We start from the raw sequence: 24,134 nt of genomic DNA on the forward strand, positions 1-24,134 counted from the left end.
ATTTTCTTCACGCTTACCGCCCTACACGTGACAATACATATATCGTTAGCGGGAAAGTTGTCAAGTTTCCATTAACAAGAAGTTCTGAGAAGATCTAATCGCCTACTTTCCTGTGATACGCCATGGACAGCATATATAGGACACGTCCAACAATTCCTCTATTTTTGCGCGTATATTTGTTGCAGCGGTAACGTCCTTTCTGAGCCGTTGCCTAGCAATATACACATACAGACACACAAACTAAAGGAAGAGATTTATGAAGTAGGCCGTTGAGATTGGCTCAGTTGCCATGATATACATGCTAAGTTTCACAGATACTGTTCAGGCGTTCAAATGTTAATAGTGAGGGATCGCATAAGCTTACTTCACGTAAGTCATGGCTCTGTCAACAGAAATAACGATACCTTTTCTACATATAATTGCTGCAGTTCTTAGGGAACGCGGTAGCGTAGTTGGTTGAGGCACTGTGCTACAAGCCGGAAGTTCGCGGGGGGTTCGAGTCCCGATGAGGTGGATTTTCTCAACTGACCTAATCATTCCAGCCGCGCTATAGCCCTGGGGTCGACTCGGCCTCTAACAAAAATGAGTACCAGGAATCTTTCTGGCGGGTCATGCCGTAGGTTTATAGGGAACAGTGAAGGTCGTTTGCAGTCAGTCATAGCTGAGAAGCCGTGAGCCAAGGACACGAAACCGTCACGAAAATGATAGGCCAGAAGGTTTCAGCAGTTGAGAGCACAAGGACGAGGATGGAGTACGGAATGACTGAAGACGAAATAGTAAGAAAATTTCATAGAGATTTGAAATGGTATTTTCTGTGTTGGCATCCGTTGCTAGGAGACGACTAGTGGAAACTGAGAATCCCATTTCGTGTGCAACGGTGAACTGCAAACTGTGTAAATCACCGATACCGCTCTATTAATCCTAATTAAGAGAGAGAGCGTAACCAAAGTGCTAATAAATCCTATCATCCTAGCTAGAACCCGTTATTTTTCGTCACGCGTACGACCCTACACGTGACAATATTTTTAACTGTGACATACTGAAATTTGTGGATGAATCTCCTTGATACATTACTACATAGCTCTGTCCCACATATGAATCGTACATGAACAAATGTCCCTCAAATGTGTGTCCGACATGTGATATTAATGCCAGAAAGTAACACAACTGACAGAATGTCTGAGTACAAAGTGAGTACCGGAATTGCTGTCGGACGACGAACAGTGCATAAGCTTCATTGCCACGGTAGTTGGTCTACGATTGATTGGGCGATACTGAAGAGAATTCGTAATGTATGTAGCCCTTGGGTTTGTCGATTTCGCTTGCAAACTGAATCTTAGCTGCCAAACCCGAACCGAGGAGCGTTTGTCTCTTCCGCCTGAGCTGCTACACGACTTTCTGAATGTTCTCAGACACTTTAGAAATTGGGGTGTCTAATAAGCAAAATGAGTTCCATTAGCCCCCCCCCCACCCATGCAGCAAGGCTAACAGCGGTATTCAATATCTCGATCGAACTGTTTCCTTAACTGAATAAAGTTCCCATGCATACAGAGGGACCCAGGCGCTTTACAGACTACAAGAATTTTCAAACTGCTATTTATCCAGATAATTAATTAAATGTTTACGATAAATTAGATCGGGAAGATGAATTTTATCATAGTGCATGTATTTAATAATTGACGTTGAGACAATTCTTCATATTGTAACGCGTATGACCACTGTTAGGCAACGGCTCGGTGAACGTATTCCCCAGGTTACGCTTTCAATAGTGGAAGGATATCCGTTGGACAGTGGAGCGCTAGACACTTTCCGTAGCAACAAATAAACACGCAATAATAGAGGAACTGTTGGAGGCGGTGACATATTCAGAAGGAAGGACACGTGAGAAAGCGCAGTGCGTCTCAGAAGTTGTAACAGACTTGAGACAGGATAACTAGAATGGAGCGAGTCCTCAGCAGTAGATTCATTCTGATTAAGAGAGATGGTACAGGTTTACACTTAGATATGGAGTTTTCTTGAGGAAAAGCCAAATCTACAGCTACTCAAGAATTTCCCAGCATTATTAATCTTAGTGAACGAATTTTTGGAGAAAACTGCATAATGAGGAGCCTCATAACTTGTACTCTTCTCCAAGTGTAATTACACTGATCAAGTCAAGGAGGATGAGGTAGGCAGGACATGTAGTACGAATGGGTGAGAAGAGGAGTGCGTATAGAATATTGGTGGGAAAACCAGAAGGAAAGAGGCCACTGGGAAGACCAAGGCGTAAGTGAGTGTAAAAATTGAAATGGATCTTAGAGAAATAGGATGGGATGGTATCGTTTGGATTGATTTGACTCAGGATAGGGACCAAAGGAGGGCTCTTGTGAAAACGGTAATGAACCTTCGAGTTCTATAAATTCTGGGAAATTCTTGAGTAGCTGCAGATTTGGCTTCCCCTCAAGAAGGGCTCAGCTCCAAAAGTAAGTGAACGAAGTTTCCCTTTGGTAACCCCAAATATGCCCGCCTACAAACACACTCTCCTGTCACCATCCGCAGTTATGACTCCGTAATCAAGCTATAATAATCTGCTGAAATACCGACTCGGGAAACGAACCCTATCGTCCCATTAAGGAAGACTGATTCTAGCTCAGAGCTAGCTGGGAACTTTGGTAAAACATACCCAGCTCCTATCCGACACATCAATGTTGGAAGAGACAAGGAGTGCAGTAGTCAAGTTAAATGGAGCAGGTACAGAGCCGAATGCCTCACATCACCAGTTTCACAAGGGCTAGCTTAATTACGTAGAATCCATGTCAGGTAAATAAAATTAATTGAGCACTACACGTTCAAGGCGTATGGGAGAGCGAAGGTGTAACTCCATGCATTAAGATGGAGATGAGCGGCCACCTTCATGTACTTGCCTCTGAGCCACAGAGGAACGGGCCCTTGGCTTCCACTGACCACGATGCTGATTAGGCTACAAAGCTGTCTGAAAGCTGCAGAGAAATGAAAAATAATCATTGCCCGTGGTGTGCCCGTAGTCTTGTTACAACACTTTCTAAACTATACAGCTTTCATTTCCATTTTCCTCTTGTGCATTCATTTTCGTAATCTTACCATATATTTCCAGCAATACTCAGTATAAATGTATTGGCTTCCGCATAATACTTATATAGCAATAATCTGTTAACCTTTCAGGATAGTGGAGTCGGTAGAGCGACTGGCTACTAGCTGGACGACTGGGAGGTCGGAGTTCGAGTCCAGGTAGGGTCAAGAATTTCTTACTTCCCCATGTTGTCCAGACAGCCTCTGGGGTTCGCCCAACCTCCTATACAACGAGTACCGGGGGCTCTTTCCCGGGGGTAAAGCGGCCGGGGAGTGAAGCTGACTACTCACCTCCAACTAGTGCCTGGGCTGAGAAAACGTGGATCTATACATCCACTCCTCCATACGTTTTCATGGCGTAGTGCTTAATTAGTTAAACAATGAGACAACTTTACCTCTTTCATATAAAGATCTTAATAGTACTTTGAGGAAGGTAAAAATCGCTACGTACCTTGTAAAATACTGCCAGTAGCCTCACTTTTTTCCACTCAGTTCATCACTGTCAGCACTACGTTTTAAAATACAGCTTCTGTAATGGCCGATATTCTTCACGCGCCTTTTCTAAAAATTATTTTATGAAAAATTTATACTTCGTTAAATAATTGTAACTAATTTCACTGTGCCTAAACAATAAATTCGATATAATATTCACATTGTCACAAGGTAACACGAATACAATAAATAACACGTAAGTCCCAAGGAATAATACTTATATTTTTAAAAAATTAAACTAACACGGTGTATAACATTAACAAAGACGCCATGAAATATTCAACTCTCATAATGTCGCTATTATTCAGCACTACTGCTCTGCGTGAACACAGAGAATATCCTGTTGCACAGCATATAATTAACCCGAGTACCTAAGCACGAAACATAACTCTAACAGATTATATACATCGTAAACATTCAAGTACGTATCATTGCTCGCACTCACACACACGGCACTGGCGCGGATCTCGTGGGTCTCGAGAGGTCTCGTCGTTTGCTAACATAAGCAAGTTCGTCTCACTGTCATCTCTGCCTAACCTGTCTGTGACATAGACTGAGAGACGAAAGTGATGCGTGTTCTGAAATGAATCGTCTTTCTTTGTCTTAAAAACAAGGCGATTTATATAGCTCGCATACTTATTCATGCAGACTGGACTAATCACATAACAGACACGCAGACATGTGGGCAGCTTATTTTGTCAGTTATGTCTCCTTAACAAACTTCCTTACTCTGTAACCAGCCGAATGTCGGATCATAGTTAAAGCCCCAAACGGAAACCCGAGAATGTTTCAACGCGCTGCCTGGTCAGGGCTACACAAACCTCACGAGACGACGACAGAAGATTACGAACAATGGCGCAATGATGATAAGTAGAGGAAAACCGGAGAATCACCGAGAAAGAAAAGATGGCACCAGTGTTCAGTGAAGTCTTCTGGGATTTACACCAAAGCTTCACAGTGACATTTCAGCTTCTATCCGCTTGACTAAAGGAGAGAAACAAGAAGAAATGGCACCACGACGTGCCATAAATCAAAATGAAGGAGGGTTTGAAACCGGTAGCAGATAATTATTGACCTCCTCTGTGGTCTAGTGGTTGGAGTTCCTGGCTACAGATCCAGAGGTCCGGGTTCGATTACCGGGGTACCAGATTTTCTGAGAAGTATTTGGGTCTGGAACGGGGTCCACTCAGCCTCGTGAGGATAATTGAGGAGCTATTTCAAGGAAATAGCGGCTCCGGTATAGAAAACAGTGATTAACGGCGTTGGGGATCAATTTCGCTGACCATGTGACACCCTCTATCCGCTAAAGTTGGCACTAACTTCGCCGAGAAGCGGCGGTCGCTCGATCTGTATAGTTCGCTTGCGGACTACAGGCCCCGGAGTTTTTTTAACAGGTAATTATTAATTTTGTTGCGTTTAACACTAGCTTTTGAGGAAAAAATCGAATGTTTATATGTCATAAATATCTTACGGTTCCATGACTTAAATTATTGCACACAAGATAGAATAGAATTCATTTTTCATAGTTATTGCATCAAGCTCATTATGAATTATATCTAAATATCAAAAAATTTGCGAGAAAAATCAATACTCTTTAGGCTTCAATAATTCATTGCCAACATACGAGGGGGTACCCAAAAGAAATCGAACTTATTTTTTAAACTTATTTATTCAAATTCTAAGCACAAACCTTCAATCCCCTTCAAAGTACTCTCCACTTACACTAATACACTTGTCTAGTCTTTTTCCATTTTTCAAAACATTGTCTAAATTCATCTTTTGAGATGCTTGACAGCGCCTCCGTCGTTTTTTTCCTTTCATGTCTCTTTTCATTCGAGGAAACAAAAAAAAGTCTCACGGAGCAATGTCGGGTGAGTATAGAGGGTGAGGAACAGGGGTCATACCATTTTTGGTCAAGAATTGTAGTACAGACAGGTCTGCGTGAGCAGGGGTATTGTCATGATGGAAAAACCAGTCACCCGACTGCCACAAATCTGGCCGCTGAGCTCCAAGTCACTCCCGACAGCTCCACAATTTCTTCAATGGTCCGTCGTCGATCTTCCTTGATGATTTCACGAATTTTGTCAACATTTTCATGTGTTCGGGCCGTGGAAGGACGACCAGAACGAGGTTTGTCATCAATTGACATTTCACCATTTTTGAAACGGGAAAACCACTCAAACACTTGAGTTTTCCCCATAGCATCGTCCTTGTACGCCGCTTTTAACATTTCAAGAGTTTNGATTCTACATTAACAACGACTAGTTTTCTCTATGGGACGAATGCAGGAAGTTATCCTCTAAATTGTCTGGGAAGGGAGAGTTCACCGGTCAAAATACTTTGGTGAGGGAACAATTATTCTACGAAAATAATTTGTTTATTTGATTTCAGGAAGAGTATGTCAGTTTTTATACCTCATATGCAGTCTGAAATTCACTTATGTGTGAGAGCTTTACATCACCAAGCAAAGGCATATATTCACTGGCACAGTCTATCGGTCTGTCCACTTATTTATATGCCACGCTTTGTAAAAAGTTTTCAATCTAAAACAACAAAAGAATGTAAGAATAAACTATCATTAGTAAGTGTCTAGACCAAATACTTAAATTCTAGGAAAATAGCAAGAATGTAAATCCCCGGAGCAAAGTTCTGGATTTTATTGCGTTTCTCTTTTTAAAAATGCATTGGAAATAAAATGTCTAAATAAACAAAGTTCTGTTCTATAAAATTTTAGATAAATCTAAACGCATTATTGCATTTCTAATAGTAAACACAGATGGTAAGAAATGTATGAAAAAACTGGCTCTTCTAAGATACATGTGGAACGAAAACAGGAAGAGTCCTTGAAAATTAATTTTTAATTACCTGATCCATATTATCCGTATAAGAGTATACAAGTTGTAATATTAAGGATAGTGCTTCAAGTACACGTTAAGAAAAAGTCGTCTTTATAATTCTGCGACACAATTATTAAAGAGAGTTTTTACGTCACCGTTTCATGCCCATTAATGTTTTTTTCTTCTTTAATCTGTAAAATGATATCCTGTAAATCCTCGGTAACAAAGCAGAATATAAACGGTTATTTTGACAGCACGTTTAAGAAAGGGAACGTTTAAACTGGCCATAAGTAACCCCAAATCGTGTTAACAGGAAAGTTTTCTGCACCATATGTCGGGTTATTAAAGAAGTATAGGTTTTTCATCTCCTTGATTTCTTTCAGAATTTGAACCAATAATTTATCGATTATAATTAAAATATTTTTTTCAATGTTAAGCCTAAAAAATGTTTTATTTACTAAATTAGTAGTACAGAAAACGATGCCCATAAGCATAGAAACGAATCAATAGACGAGCTATATGGATCAAAGTTCCTGCTTTTGGTTTCCTTAGTGCTACTAAAATATAATCTAAATACAAGAAAGGGACAAATAATCCTGGTTTTTCTACATATTTTCTCATTGCTACGAACCATTTCCTTGGTTGCTTTAGCTGGAAGTATTTTTATCTGCATAACTAACCCAGCTCGTTGTCCAACAAGAAAATTGTGATAAATATATAAATAATAAAATTATTGGCAATGACACGAAAGTACAGATACATTCATCAGTTAGGTGGCATTCGAGTCTGTATCCGAGACAGCCAATATCATTATCGCACTGTCCTCTGCTAGCTTAAGATAATACATCTTTCACCTGCACGATATTAACTTTTAGATCATCTGTTCAGTCGAAAGGAAAAACTGGGCCGAGCATTCGCAGTTGCTAATCCTGCAAATCTTCAGTAAAGGCAATTCATTCGTCCTCCTCTTCTCAGCCCACACTCTCTGTACTCTTCAGTGCTCTCATAAGCCCTGCAGGAAGGCACAGGAACATAAATTTCAAAACAAATTATTGAAAAAACTTCTTTTAGAAGAATAAAGTTCGTTCTTACAGTTAATTACGTCACGACGTGATAACAGTTTCCTGAATAGCATGGAATTAAATAAAATGGATGACCCAAAAGATGAAACAAGAAGGCTAAGGAAGAAGGAAATAGGGTCCTTCTAATTTACGTCATTTAATCTTTATTAAATGTACGCTTTGTGGTTGTCTCTATAGGGTTTCTTGCATGGGTTCTGTGACATCGGCTTTCCCGTCTCTGGCTAAAGCTGTTTGCATGAAGATGATTGGAAATCGTGTACACTGCTATAATTGACTTGAATATGACAGTTCATACGTACAGCACAATATCCGTGACGCATTAATTATTTTTGAAACGCATTTTGGAAATCCCAGAGGCTACGTTGGACAATTAACCGCTGTGGAAACGGCGGACGAGAAATGCAAACCACAGGCGTGGCAGTTCCTAAGGCTATTCACTATTGATTAAACAAGATATAAAAATTTTGTATCGTTGGTATGTTAGTATAAATGTTATGTTTCTGGTCTCGAGACACGGCGTAGTTCTATCGACTGGGCCCAACTGAATAAGTTTTACCTGAAGACGGAGGCAGAATGCAGTCTCAGGAACACTGTGCTTTGAAATATAAACAGGACGAAGGATAATTCCCAGAAACATAACATTTCTATTGATTAAATGATTTAATGGGAAATAAAGAATGTTGTATCAGGTATGAATATAACATGTATGACACTGTTGAATGATATTTTCACTGCACTATGATAGTCACTTTAGAGGGATGGGGTGGATTAGATTGATATGGCTCAGGATATGGACTAGTGGAGGGCTCTTGTGAATACGGTAATGAACCTTCTGGTTCAATAAAATGCTGGGAAATTCGAGTAGCGACAGATTTGGCTTCTCCTCCAGAAGGGTTCAACTCCATGAGTAAGTAACGTAAGTATAATAGTTGTTGTTGTTGTTGTTGTTGTTATTGGAGAGGGTGGGTTTCCCCATGCGCTTAGACCAGATATTGGTCCATTGTGCGTCCCCCTGTGATATTCTACCAGTCTCTATACCCTACCGGTACAGGTGCGTACCATCAGTCCCGACTCAGCCAGAGAGTTCGGTTTCTACTGGCTCAGCGGTATCTCGATGCTTCCCCCATCTACCAGAGGGGTTAGAGACTACTGTTGGACGGGAAATGTCCTGAATTTTGCTCAGAGGTCCCCTTGAGACATGAGTTATTTAGGATGCATTTCATTGAAGTGTGAATCATTGAATGGTGTAGATGTACCTTCCGATCAGACCAACTCTCGTGGGTTAGCAAGTCTCCTCAGAATCGTCGCATGAGAAGAGACCAGCTACATCCATCATGACAGGCACAATAGTAAGTCTGTCTGTAGCTTCTGTGTGAACTATTTATAATTAAATAATTATAATTAAAATGTGTCACTTCACTCGGTTGATAAGGCGGGAAGACGAAAAGCTTAATACAGACACGGAAATTAAATAAATATATTGGTCAGATGCAGGACAACAATATTTCAGGTCTTTCAGGTATGGCTGTTGAAATTCAACTGAAATATATATGGACAAATACCGTCTTAAGTGCAACAATTTTATTGTAGTTTTTACTTCTTTTTCCTCCTCCACACTACATGTTTCGGCCCTAAATGGCCATCATCAGGTGTGTATCACTCACGTAACTGTTACACTGCTTGTTAAAAATGTAAAAATCCCAGTCTTTCTAATTGTATAAAATCTTTGTTAATCTACACGCGTCGATTTGATTTTTAAATTAGCACTTTTTAAACCTTAATTCAAGTTAAAATGTCTATAAGATCTTTGTTCTCTTTCTTTTTCAAATTAAAATTTTTCAGGGTACATGCCCTATATCTACGGTGCTGCAGCGGCCACTTCTTGTTTTTATCGCTGTTCATGTGTTGTTCAGTGTAGGCGCTCTCTGTGTGTGTCGCTACAATAAAATTGTTGCACTTAAGATGGTATTTGTCCATATATATTGTGTGAGTGTAACAGGATGCTGAAATATAATATTGTTCAACTGAAATGTTAATGTCCGTTTCAGGTATATCAGATGACTATATTGTACTAGTAATTTAGCGCGTTAAGAAAACAGTGACCCCCAAATCTAAACACCCCCTTCTGACTTGCTATAATTTTGAGTTAATATTATACTGGAAAGGGATGCTTCGTGTAAAGGACATCACTTGGATCACCAAACTAAACTCCTGAAGGGTGCTAGCCTGTCGTCCCATTATCCTCTAAAACCCCAGACATAATTTCAGGCTGGTGACCGACCTTTCAGGCAGAAAATATTCTTCTTCAAGAATGTTATTTATCCTTGAATCGTTCCTGGGAGCCACTTGCAATTATGTCTTGAAAATACGTCGATTTACAACTAACTGAAATTATTTCTGCGTGCCAACGGGCGGGTGGCGCCAATGTTCGTGTTAATTAATAAGGCGAATAATGGAAGAAACAGCCGACGCTTACACTCTGATACTATTCTAATGTTTAAGTGGGGGGAAAAAATTAAAATTGCGTAAAAGAAAACTGTGATATCAATCCAAAAATCCTGTGAAGAGTCCTGTGGAACGATCATTAAATCTTGAACCCAAATTAATGAACTCCCCCCAAAAATATTTTTTTGTCTACTGTAACTTTTGTGCCCTATCGTTGAGGCAGAGGCTGTAATATCATTTCGTGACTCCTAAGCAATTATCATTATTCTTCTGTGTCGATAATAGCGATAATAACTAATTAAAATATTCCATGCTGAACAGTTCTTCTTGATGAAGAAGTATTCGTTCAACTACTCAAGAAATTTCACACATTTCAAGAGACGTGAAAGTTCAGTACCGTGTTTCTCAAAAGCCCGCCACTTCTTCATGTCCTGAACCAGAAGAATGAAGCCCACAATCTTCCACCATATTTGTAGATTCATTTTAATATTATCCTCCCAAGATGTTTTTTCCTTTCAGAGTTTCCGACCAATATTTTATGCATTTCTGATCTTTTACATTCATGTCACAGGCCTCATCCATTTCGTTTCCCTTGACTTGTTTGTCAAACCTCTAAAATAAACGATTAATATTCAAATTAATATGAATATATAAAAAGTGTTGATCTCTGTAGATTGGTTTTTGTGCTGTTACAAACAAAATCTGAATTACTGGCCAATCCGCTTTGGGGCATATCCGTACTCCAGCCTCATAATCAATATCAGGGTAGGCGGATAATGAATGGCAGATAATTATAAATGCTGAGTTGAGAATTGTGGGGATGACTTGGCTCTCGAGTACTGAAACCTGTTAAATTCATTTGCGCTTTTAACTGAGAGAACCCGTGAAAAACTGAGGAAGTTTTCGTAACATTTCAACCGACATTTTTACTTCAAAACAGATTACTTACTGGTACAAATAAAATGCAATTGCTTTCTCATTTCAAACAAGAAATGATTTGAAGTACTTTCGTCGCACCTCTGTTTAACACAAAGTTCACAAATTAACTCACCCAAAATAGGAGGCAACTTCCAAATAAAAAAAAAAACCTTAGTGACTTTTTGGAAAATATGGCAATGAATATAAAAGACCTACGATTTGTACTTACTCTGTCATAAAACCTTAAAGTTCACCACCGTCCACACGACAGCAATCTACCTTGAGCCTGCTGAATCCAGTTCACGCTTCCATGATCTGTTTCTCCGATATGTATATATAAGGACGCCCAAAATTATTAGACCAAAGAAAGCAGGCCAAATTGCAATGGTTACAGGATCCAAGCCAGTTAAATGGGGATAATCTGAACAATATAAGACGCGAAACCAGCAGGCATTTCAGGAACAAAACGAGGGAATATCTGAAAGAAAAAAAAATGATGAGCTTGTAACGAACAGTAAGAACAAGAACATCAGAGACCTGTATAGAGGAATAAATGACTTTAAGAGGGGTTACCAGCCTAGCAGTAACTTAGTGAAGGATGAGAATGGTGATCTGCTTGCAGATTCCCACAACATTTTGAATAGGTGGAGGAACTAGTTCTCTCAGTTATTGAATGGATCTTAGAAAGATAGGATTGGATGGTATGGATTGGATAGATCTGGCTCAGGATATGGACCAGTGGAGGGCTCTTGTAAACACGGTGATGAAATTTCGGGTTCCATAAAATGCTGGGAAATTCTTGAGTAGCTGCAGAATTGGCGGCTCCTCCAGAAAGGCTCAGCTCCATGAGTAATTAAGTAAGTAAATATATATATATATGCACATATACATATATCGGGTGTTCGGATGAAAGGTATCCAAAATAAAAATAAATTATATCTCGGAAACTAATTATCATACACGCATCCGGTTTATGTCATCGGGAAGGAAAACCCTGTAAGTTTTTCTTTTTTTCATGCCCGGCTTACGCGCATGCGCCGCCACATTTCTGCCGCCATGTTAGGAATCACTTGGACAGAGAGATGGCTGGGAGATAGATCGGCAGAAGGGGATCAACCGCTTGGCCTCCTAAGTCGCCAGATTTAACCCCAGTGGATTTCTTCTTATGGGGTTATGTGAAGAACAGTGTCTACCAGGTTAAGATCAACGATCTTCAACACCTGAAAGCCCGCATAAGGGACGCTGTGGCTACGGTAACACCAAAGGGCGGCCGGGGCGTAAGGCTGACAACCTTACCGCCATCTGTGATCCGATTGTCTACAGAAAATGTGGGAGCCTCGATGTCTCACAACCCTAAGGCCCTTCACGATCTGTTACAGAGATAACTTTACTTTACCCTTACATAAAAAGGGGATAGGCACAGAGAGATACACGGACAGACAGACAGATACAGATGATACACAGACAGTGAAAAAGGTGACCTCTTAAGGTGACCTATACTTTTTCCAAAATACGGTAAGCACGCTGAAAAAGGGAAATCCAAGAGAAAGTTGTACATCTGTGTGAGATACTTTCCTTCTCAAGAAGCAGACAGCGAGGGCTCTGCCTTTAGAAGCTACGACTCAGCGAGAACAAATTCATCTCTTGGGTTCGCGTTTAACAATCTAAACTGTGGTGGGAGAGCTACTTGAAACATTAACTTCTCATACAGATCTGACTTACTGCGATAAATCACGTAAGGACACAGGCCTGTAATACACGCTCTCAACATCTACTGTCTCGGGAGAGTAGGTAGCAAACCTGGTCCTTATTCTGCAGTTGTGTGTCAAATCCAAATCGGTTATCCTGAGTAAATTTTTTCTTAATTTTCCTCAGGCTTTGCAGATAAATGCGAAGACAATATCACAAATTAGGCCACCACTATTTTCTTCCACAGCTTATCCAATTCATTATTTCCTATCCGTGCTACTATTAAATCTGTATAGGGTCTTGTCTGCTCGCAAGAATCATTAAGTGCACCATAAAAATGAAGCCCTTTATCTCTGTTTATATGCTTAGTCGCAACCCGTGACATGAGGCCGCGTAATGAAGGAGAGGCCAGTCAAGAGGAATGCCAACACGGAACTAGATCCTGAAGCCCTTCAGAGGCTAAGCGTCGGCACCTGCAACCAAGTCTAGCCACCTCTCGACTGACACGGACCGCAGTTTCTGTAGCAGACCGTACCGCTGTATGGGCTTGCTCTTACCAAGATCAACTCCTTTCACTGACCCCACCTTCGCCCGGAGCCGTAGGTTGCAGTTCAATACATTATTACAACCGCTGGTTATTTTAATAAAAACCTTGAGAGGTTTGGATTACATGCAATTTTATATGTGCAGTGAGAACTGGATCTACTTTCACTTACTTCAGAACTATTTCCAGTTCGTTCCAGTCTGATGTGTGCTGTGTGACCGGAATATATTCTATAGGCCTGTGCACGCCAATGATTCCAGAAGCTGTATACCTCTACAAGAGACAGAGTAGCGTAAGTCCAATTGTTGATAATTCATAGTTAAACGAAATCTTAATATTCTCACTCTGACATAAAAAGGTCCACTTCAGTCTGCGTTGTAAGAACATCAGTTACAAGCATGCTTAAATCAATAGCCTGTTATTAAATATGTAGACGGCATTTAATAATAAAAAATTATATTTTCTAAACAATTTGTACAAGAATAATTGATAAGTAAATGTATTTGGTATGACGACTGACGAATAATTAACTGTGAAGAATTTGGAAAAGACTGTTCGTGGTCAAATCGTGTTCCTACCCCAACACTTGCTTGGAAGGGTTGAGGAAAACCACGAAAATCCTCAGTCAGGACAGCTTGCATCCAGGCAGAGAAGTGTATGACGGACTGAGTACAGATCTACTTTTCATGTACATTCAACTAATATGAAATAATTAAGGAATTAACTACAATTTCCAGACACAAAACAGGTTCCTACTCAAAACCTAAAAGTAGTTTTATAACTCCTGTAACAATCATCTCATAGTGAACATAGGTTGGATTAGTACAAATACAATAGAAATCTTGTCTATATGAACACTTTATCATAAATATATTAAGATTATCATGGTGCAAATATTATTTCTAAGTCGTTATTGAAATTTATATTTACATCACTGAATATACACCCTCGATGCACAATTCACAAATATTTTCATTTGCATAAGGAGCAGAATTTACAGAGTCCGAAACTCTATTTACGCAGTTCAATTGTAACTTTGCATTTTCCGTATGTCCTTACCAAATCTTTGACCTCAAACTGACTAAGAGCACTTGTCATTATTTATAAATATGGTAGCCCTGGTGACAAGTTGATATTAAAACTTTTTACCTTTCAATAAATAAAAAACTTCTGAATTGAATTAGGTAATAATTACATATCAGATTTGAGGCTTTCACGGCGGTGACTATGAAGAAAGCAGTCTTCTGGGATTTGGCACCGTGTTTATGTGGTGTTAACCGACGTTTCGCCTCCATCTTCAGGGTAGAAGAAAAAATATAAGAAATCTGCAAGCGAAGAGACCGTGAGAACCGGTAAAAGCAGACTGGTCGTTCCTCTGAAACGTCGGTTAACACCACATATACACGGTGCCAAATCCCAGAAGACTGCTTTATTCAACTATACATAACTTTCAAGTTTTACGTCCAATGCATAAGTACCATTAGTTAAATAACATTTTTGCTGATAAGAAAGGAAAATGTAATCAAAACCATAATTTAAACATATTTACTGCACAAATTCGTGTAAATGTAAATGTGAATCAATTATTATCAATTATTTCTCTGTGGGGTTTATTTTTCTAGATCCTGCAACTGATACTGTCGTATAAATAAACACAAAACATCAACTACATAATAGATCAGATTAATAGCTATGAGTCATTAATCATTAATATAGAAATACAGACGGAACTGAAATGTACCTCTTGGTGTTTTTTTTATTACTAGTGGGGTGGGACCAAGTCCCTTGTACTGTGGCCACTTCTGGCCTATTGTACCAGCCCAAGATGATAGGCGAGGGTGATTGTGGAGCAATTGGTGGAATGAAGATTGGCAGGGGAAACCGAAGTACTCGGAGAAAACCTGCCCCAGCGCCACTTTGTCCGCCACAAATCCCACTTGGCCAGACCCGAGATCAAACCTGGCCGCCGCGGTGGGAAGCCAGCGACTAATCGCTTGAGGTATGGCGCGGCCTAGCTCTTGTTTAAAACAAATTGTTAAATTTTTCATCACACAAAACCCTTCTTTTATATTGTGAGTACAAGAAATGAAGCATAATCTTGATGGTCATAATAAGGTTTTACTGTTTCCTCAAGCATATCTCTTTTGGACTAGCGCGAATCTGTCTCATATGCTTACAAGTTGGTGACCCATAGCGTTCCATTGTCAGGTGGTGGGGATGAATACAATGGCTGCTGCTGATGGCAAGCATTTTGAAAGTTAACTCATCACTTCCCACCCACCACTTCGCCTTGTCCCGTCAATTCTTCGTCGCTTGGCAGCAACGAAACGCGTCGCGTCAGGATCGCTGGAGAGAAGCACCAAAGGACCAGGGACCAGCCCTTCTGCCGGCAGCATCACAGCTCCGTTTCGACAGCCTCCACAACAAGATCCAGGGCCTCAAGTCCGAAATTGTAAGTTCGCTTCGATAATTGCCAGAAGTTTCTCGTGTTTTCAAATAACAGCAGCTTTTCTGTGCTTACTTGCTTATGGAGCTGAGCCCTTCTTGAGGAGCCGCCAATTCTGCAGCTACTCAAGAATTTCCCAGCATTTTATGGAAGAGACATCCACTTGTCCATATCCTGAGCCAGATCAGTCCAGTCCATACCATCCCATTCTATCTCTGTAAGACCCACTTTAATATTTTTCACCCACCTACGCCTTGGTCTTCCCAGTGGCCTCCTTCCTTTTGGCTTTCCCACCAATATCCTATATGCATTTCTCTTCTCCCCCCTTCGTGCAACTTTTCTGTACGTAAATATTAAGCCACGAAGTAAGCAGCGATACTGCCCGACAAGTAAAGTAAAGTAAAATGAAAAGAGTAACAGTGTCTCTGTACCAGGCCGTGGAGGCCCATAGGGTTGTGAGGCGCTGAGGCTCCCACATTATCTAGACAATCGGCTCAAAGATGGCGATAAGGTTGTCAGCCTTACGCGCCGGCCGCGCTTTACTCCCCAGGAAAATTATTTAATTAACTCCTGGTACTCATTTCTGTTAGAGGCTGAGTAAACCCCAGGGCCGTAGTGCGGCTGGAAGGACTAGGCCAAAAAAAAATCAAATTACCTCATCGGTACTTGAAACCGCGACCTTCCGGCTTGTAGTATAGTGCCTCAACCAACTACGCTACCGCGTGCCCCCCGGTGCTTTCCCACAAGGAAAGAAATGTTTTCATTCTGATAATATTGATAAGTTCTTTTTCTGTTTGTTCAATTATTTCATATAGAAGTCACTGATAATGGACAGCGAGGGGAACAAGTGAACTGATTTCATTCCCTTTCTTCTAGATGTACATTTACTTTAGGTGTACACTGATCTGAATTCAGTTACTCACAACGACGTGACATCCACGGTAAATTTAAAACTCCAACGCTTCAATTATTCTAGTGCACAGACGGTACGTGTCTGGAAATGAAATAATGATTCTGCACTTTCTCCCTGACAGAATTTCAAGAGAATATCATCTCGCTATACACAGTACAGTTTGTTTGAAAAATATGAAATACTTAAATACGTATTAATTTTCGCTTAGTGGGGGGTGAAGTCCAACTGGGTCCACTCGACAAGGCGCCCACTGATTGGCCTATTGTAGCTTGCCCCGGGTGATTATGATGATGCAGAATTTGGTGGAATGAAGATTGGAAGGGGAAACCGAAGTACTCAGAGAAAACCCGCCCCTGCGCCACATTGTCCGCCACAAATCCCATTTGACCAGACCCGGGATCGAACCCGGGCCGCCGCGGTGGGAAGCCAGCGACTAACTGCTTGATCTATGGCTCGGACTCCATGCGTATTAACATGGGGATATCAGATTAAGCCGAAAATTCCTAATCAGTGCATATACGAAAATGATTGATTATATACACATAGAAATGAGTTCTGTCTCCCAGGATATAACCCCGCATAATACGTTGAAAGTGAGTTGAGGATAATTGAAAAGCTATTTCAAGGAAATAGCGGCTCCGGTCTAGAAAACAGAAATTAACGGCCGTGGGGATTCGTTGCGCCGACCATGCGACACCTTCTATCCGCTAAAGTTGGCGCTAACTTCGCCGACAAGCGACAGTCGCTCGGTCGGTATAGTTCGCTTGCGGACTAAAAGTACGGAGTTTGTTTGTGTATCATAGCTAACACCTCCAGAATCCACTCGTCACGGTATTTCGCAGAATAATTCGGTCTGGTGCAGAGCTGTTGTCACCTGAGCCGACCTGTGAAGACGCCGGCAGAATTGGTCGACTTCCTGGTGTACATGAATATTCTCACGCTGTGCTCACCCACGCGTCCCACGTCCGTGTCATGTGACGTGTGGAGTATTTACTGCGATGAGTAGGGAAAATACATGAGGGTGCTGGCTGGAAGGCCAGAGGTCAGAGACATGAGTCCCGACCGGCGCTTGGGGCCACAATATCTGACATCCACTGGGTACTGGGGGATGTTTTCTCAGCTGTAAATTGTCTGATGTGTGAAGCTGACTACTCACCTTCAGCTAATGTCGAGGTTAGAGCAGAACATATGTTCTCCCATAAGTCTTCATGACGCCTTGCTGAAAGCAGACCAGGGACAGCTTCTTGTGCTGTGGTGTCTTCCAGGAGGCATCAGATGTCATGCAGTAACCTTATAATATCTGACTGACCACTACAGACATGGCCGTCCCACATCGTCTTAGTGGCTCAAAAGTGTCAGCACATGTATTTATTTCCCTATTTGTCCTCACCGTAAACCAGCTTTGGCCTTCTATCTAAAATGTTAAAATTTAGAATGCAAAATACTATAATTTTACACATTGGTCTATTTTGGCTTGAATGTTTTCTTCTGTGGCCCTAAGAAGATAACATACATTAGAAATATTTGAGAATGAGCTACTGAGAAGGGGGGGGGACTATCCCTGTAACAGGCCGTGGAGGCCCATAGGGTTGTGAGACGTCGAGGCTCTCACATTTTCTAGACAATCGGCTCACAGATGGCGGTAAGGTTGGCAGCCTTACGCGCCGGCAACTCTTTACCCCCCAGGAAGATTCCCGGTACTCATTTCTGTTAGAGGCTGAGTCGATCCCAGGGACATAGTGCGGCTGGAAGGATTAGGTAAATTGATAAAATTCAATGACCTCATTTGAATGCGATGTTTCATTTAAAGAGAAGTAGAGGATGCTGGACAGAACTTAAAAATATGGGATTTAAAATATATTTTAGTCAGATACTAATAGAATAATCATATGGACAGGAACCAGTCGGACAGAGCACGTAACACGCAGTATAGAAATGAGAGATGCATACAAAATTTTTAAAAAATTTAAGGGAGCGACCACTTTGACTACTTAGGTTTATATTGCAAGATAATATTAAAATGGAGCTTCAGTTATTATAGTACGGATGGTATCTAATTGGCTTATGGAAAGGTCCCGTGTCGGGGTCTTGTGAACACGGCGATGAAACTTCTAATTATGTAAAAGTCTTAACCAGTTGCACTACTATCAACTTCTGAAGAGGAATGCTGTCCAGTGGAATTACTTTCGGTTTGTGAGTACAATGTATCGGAGAGAAAGCGATCGTTTAAATTAACAATNCCCAGAAGACTGCTTTCTTCATAGTCACCGCCGTGAAAGCCTCAAATCTTACAAGGAAAAGCTTTGCTTCCCTCTAGCACACAGCATCTGTAATGCTTAATGAACTGCATATCTTCACCAGAATTCAGTCCACGTAGCTACGGTATTTATTGCAGATTGTAACTACTAATTAATTATTCTCTTATATTATCAACACTCAAGATTCGTCACCGTAGCAACAAAAGCCTGCATTAAGTTCTACTGTGTACCACCAACCCCCACAGTCCTACACGTTACTTCCAGGATAAGTTTCAGTCTCTAAGGGCCGGAAGGGCCGAGCCGTCGACATACGAAAAGTACTCTGATGAATTGCATTTAGTTTGAGATACACAGTATTTTGTAGGGTATAGAAAGGTTTTCCAAATCCCTCCAGGAAGTGGTTATGTTGTAAGAAGTTCATGGAGGGCCTTGTCCCACGGTTCTTAACCTTAATGTTTCTCATCAAAGTTAGTTCCATTTGCTTTTAGCACTTCATAGATGTCATCACCGCGCCGCAAACCCTGTCAGTCGTCATTTGGGCCAGAATGTGCCAGCGCTCGTAAATTTCCGTCTGTATTCGTGTACATTTATTTCTCCCTTACTTGTGTAAATATCCGTTGTTCTCCCTCCCGCTAAACGTTATGAATGCTTTGGATACATGCGTGTCAACATTTTTGGTTTCGTGTGCTTTTTATTTGAGTGAGATTAAATAAGATTATGTCACCAGTGTTGAATGTGTATTTGTGCGCGCGCATGAATGTTTGTGTGTTGATTTCCGGTGACAAGCCTCTAATGAGAATACGAGTGAAAAGACATCAGACAATCCGTGCAAATGTTAAGTTAGCAATAATGTGTAAAATGATATTACAACAGCAAATAAAATATTACTTACTTACTTACTTACTTACTTACGGAGCTGAGCCCTTCTTGAGGAAAAGCCAAATCTGCAGCTACTCAAGAATTTCCCAGCATTTTATCGAACCCAAAGGTTCTTGGAGAAGTTCACAAGAGCCATAAACTGGTCCCTATCCTGAGCCAGATCAATCCAATCCATGCCATCCCATCTTATCTCTCTAAGATCAATTTTAATATTGTCCACCCACCTACGCCTTGGTCTTCCCAGTGGTCTCCTTCCTTCTGCCTTTGCCACCAATATCCTATATTTCCTCGTCTCCCCCATTAGTGCTACAAGCCCTGCTCACCTCATCCTCCTTGACTTGATCATTCTAATTATACTTGGAGAAGAGTACAAGTTATGAAGCTCCTCATTGTGCAGTTTTCTCCAACCTCCTGTCACTACATCCCTCTTTCGGCCAAATATTCTCCTCAAGACCCTGTTCTCAAACACCCTCAGTCTATGTTCCTCCCTTAATGTCAGAAACTAAATTTCACACCCATACAGAACCACAGGCAAAATTATAGTTTTGTATATTCTAATTTTTATGTTTTTGGACAGCAGACGAGAAGACAAAAGGTTCTGGACTGAATGGTAGCAAGCATTACTAGAGTTCAATCGCCTCTTAACTTCCTTCTCAATCAGGTTTAATGTAATATAATATTAGTGCAAGTAATTAACAGATGGCGTTCAAGAAAAGGAGTACATGAAGACGTATCGAACTGAATTTAGAGACAACTTTGATATGATTCCGGTTTCACACAAATCGTTGTCTCTGTGACTATCGAAAAACCAGAACAAAAATACGAAGAATTGTTCTGTCTGGCCCGGTAAGCAACGAGAATGGTGTATTTGTATGCATCCCCGCTGAACCAGCTCTTAGGGTAGGTCTTACTGTCCGTCTTTACGGTTGACCCATGTGCGACAGCGACTCACAGCGGCGACCCGGATTCAATTTCAGGCGAGGTCAATTGGTATTTGGAGTAACAAGCTGACACTGAGGCATGTTTAGTTCGGTTTTCCTTGCCAATTCTCAATGCTCATGTATCATGAGCGGCTGGTATATAGATGCGCTAGTGGCCGGCATATCAAATGCACCCAATCTCACCCCAACCTATGAACTAGAGAAATTAATTAAAATGGGCGATACGGGACGCAAAATATCCCAATGGAGTCCCAGGCCCCTAACTAAAGTGGACTGTATTCCTACCAAGAGCCAATCGTTCAGCTGTATGCCGCAAGGGAGTGCAGTTCATTTGTTGAAAATATTCTTGTCAATATCAGCCTAAATTTGCTAAGAAAGAAAGGGTAGTATGTAACAAGTGACCACGCCATAGCACAAGCGATTAGTAGCTGGCTTCCCACCGCGGCAGCCCGGGTTCGATCCCGGGTCTATTCAAGTGGGATTTGTGGTGGAAAAAGTGGCGCTGGGACAGGTTTTCTCCGAGTACTTCGGTTTCCCCTGCCAATCTTCATTCCGCCAATTGCTCCACAATCACCCTCACCTATCATCTGTGGCTGGTACAATAGGCCAGAAGTGGCCGCAGTACAAGGGACTTAGTCCCACCTCACTAGCAATAAAAAGAATAGTTTGTAACATAAAGTATACTATTCAAATATTAACATTTAAATAGAGCACATTGGACGGGAGGTGGGTAGATTTTATTTCGACTTGGATGCGTCTGCTCGGGCAGTTACGAGTCGCCACTGAACAATTTTAATATTAATTTTCCGTTATTGCCTTGGTCTTTCACATTCCCTTTTATCAATTAGAATGCTATAAGCGAAGGTCGTAACTGTTTCCCGATCCTGACGTCCTTGACTCAGTAACCCAAAGAAAATAACAGTATTGTATCTCATTATGTGAATTCCGGTATCTTCCAGTTACGTCTGTTTTATATCGCTCCTCAAAATAATTGACGGCCATTTCCCCCTTCACTCATTTATCACTGTATTCCCTACGTCCTCAGACAGCCATCTTTGTAAGCTACAGAGAGGCCAACAGCTGCTTAGTGCATATGCCTCACGACTGAACACGGTTCTTTAATTCCGCCTCCATATCGTACAGGCGAAGATCTTTATCCATGCAAAACATAAAACAGTTATATATAATTTCACTTGATTTCTTGGAGTAATAGGCAAGACGACATAAGAGTCTGTTCTGCATAACAAGAACTTTTGAATTTATTCTTTGATCTATACTAAACCTCACATATCTACGTATCTTGGTTTTCTTAACGGAAACTTGTCTTGAATGAATACTTTGTCAGGAAATACGAATGCCTCAGTAACTTATCTAGAACTTTATTCTGGAATGTATTTTTAAAAGTAAATTAACAAAATTACTTTCATGCAATACATGAGAATATAAAAAACATTATATTTCTTCACATAAGCCATGTTAGGTGAGTCCCTTTTCACCACGGCATGTCGCAACCTCAGGTTCCGGATGGAGGAGACGGCCTCCACATATGGAAGGTAGCTGTAAATATATTGGATAAGCAGTCGCGGACAGCCGACAAAGGGTGGTCTTCCAGCTTGGGGGTTTGGCGTGGGAACTCCTAACCTAAAATTAAGCTTCTTACGAAAGTCACAAAGGATCTAGGACCTGGACGGAATCTTTTTAAAAACGGCCTAAGCTACAGATAACGGATATCAGACTTTGTACATAACATGTAAAAATTCTGCATGGGGCAGGTCCGCTCATGAGAGTACCGAAAGTAATATCAAAATATTATATTTAGTGGGAGTACAGGAGGGGGCACCAAATCAGCAGGCGAATATACTTTTTTCTGCAGAAAGGGGAATAAGAACTGTAAATAAAGTATAGTTTTCTTTGTACATAAAAGAATCACATCAGCAGTTAAGACGGTAGAGTTCGTTAGTGACAGGATGTTGTACATATTACTAAGAGGTCGCTGGTATGATATCATCGTTCTGAATGTTTATACCCCAAACAGAAGATAAAATTGATGATATGAAAGTTCAAAATTAATCTGATTCCATTTGCCTATTAGTTCAAGAACAGTAAGCATTTCAGTCAGTTGGCTGACTAGTCAGTAGGTAACAACTTCCGTCATGAAGTCTTTCATTTTAGTGACTCAGGACAGGCTTCATAAATCAGCATTTATTGCAGCACCTATAAAATATCCTATGAGTCAACTGTCAGACTCAATGTTTGAAATGGAATTTGCCATAAAAGGGTAAGGATACCTACAGGAAGTAAATCTCTAACCCTTACACTAGAGAACTATATTTCATAACTCAAATCATTAGATGTCACATGTCACAAAGGAATTTGTGATACATGAAATGTCACACACAAAGCATCAGTGGCTGCTCATAGCTTTCTTATGTGGTGGGGCTAGTCACTATATTTAATTCGTGGAAATCGAAATTCGATTATATATATATATTGCCAATAAAGCCACTTGCAGTATATACATATAGTTGTACAGGTCGTGACATGTAGTTTAGAGGAGGAAGGACGAAATATAGAAAGTAATTTACTGTGACAAGTGAGAAGGGATAGACCCGTCTTGTCATCAGAATGAATTCCTATTAAAGGCCAAACAGTGACGCTTACTTCAAGACTAAGATCTGGTCATGAGCGTCTGAATGGGCTCTAAATTAAAAGAAAGTGACTGGCCAGCCGTCAGTCGTAAAATGACTTTGAAAAGAAGCGAGTAGTAAAGAGGAATTTTGTAAAGGTACAAACGAAGCGGTAGGATATGTGGAAGACGAAGGCGAATAGTTGTCATAACCGTGGCGGTCCTTTGGTAAGGCACTGGCGTATGGTTTAGGAGATACGTGGTTCGAATACATGACTATTTTTGTGAGAAAAGAAATTAAGAAATTTGTGCATGTAGGAAGCAAGTCGTACTGTATGAAGAAGGTGAAGGTAACAAATTTGTATAGATGTGGTGGCACATGGGTAAGACATTGGCGTAGTATTGGGAAGGTACCGGGTTCGAGACCACGGTGTCTTTTGTCAATAGAAATTGAAAAGGGAATAAACAAATACGATTTTTTCTGCAGCTATAAACCAAGTTGTAGAATATGAGAAGGATCGCAGAAGACCTCAGAATAGATGTTGCGGTGGCCTAGAGGTAAGGAACCGGCGTTGTAAATGAAAGGTGCGTGGTTCGAAACCACAAGAATTTTTGTAATGATATTTTTCTGGAATTATATATAGCGAGATGTAACATAAGAGGAAGATTAAAGGTAAAACATTTACGTGGCATTGGTGGCTCATTGGTAAAATACTGGCCTAATGTGACGGAGTTCCAAGGTTCGGAACCAACGAAAGTTTTATAAAATACAAGTGGAGTTAATAAGATTTTTCTGGAATTATAACCGAAGATGTAGCTTAAGAGGAAGATTAAAGAAAACAAATTTCAGTGATGCTCGTGGCTTAGGGGTAAGACATCAACTTAGTGTTCAGAAGGTCCCGGGTTCAAAACCAGTAGGATTTTTGTGAAAAATGAAATGGAAAAGGAGTTAGGAGATAGGGTAAAGGAGGAGGGAG

General features: G+C 40.8%; 2 protein-coding genes across 6 annotated transcripts in view; one reads left to right on the forward strand and one right to left on the reverse strand.

Moving 5' to 3' along the window:
* LOC111864098 (Down syndrome cell adhesion molecule-like protein Dscam2) overlaps positions 1–4,025 on the reverse strand; it is a 368,724-nt gene extending 364,699 nt beyond the window's left edge. For all 3 annotated transcript variants that reach the window (XM_033751326.1, XM_023851121.2, XM_033751328.1), the window contains exon 1: positions 3,539–4,025. The gene's annotated coding sequence lies outside the window, so the exon portion shown is untranslated. The remainder of the gene's footprint in view (positions 1–3,538) is intronic.
* An 8,900-nt stretch (positions 4,026–12,925) lies between these two features.
* Positions 12,926–24,134, forward strand: part of LOC111864116 — a 16,151-nt gene continuing 4,942 nt past the window's right edge. Inside the window, exons 1-2 of one of the 3 annotated variants that reach the window (XM_023851146.2) lie at positions 12,926–13,386; positions 15,303–15,546. In XM_023851146.2, the coding sequence (XP_023706914.1) occupies positions 15,334–15,546 (213 nt within the window). In that variant the 5' untranslated portion in view covers positions 12,926–13,386; positions 15,303–15,333. The remainder of the gene's footprint in view (positions 13,387–15,302; positions 15,547–24,134) is intronic. The other 2 variants (XM_033751329.1, XM_023851147.2) reach the window with 2 other exon arrangements.

Source organism: Cryptotermes secundus, unplaced genomic scaffold (assembly GCF_002891405.2).
Source record: "Cryptotermes secundus unplaced genomic scaffold, Csec_1.0 scaffold708, whole genome shotgun sequence".
NCBI lineage: Eukaryota > Metazoa > Arthropoda > Insecta > Blattodea > Kalotermitidae > Cryptotermes > Cryptotermes secundus.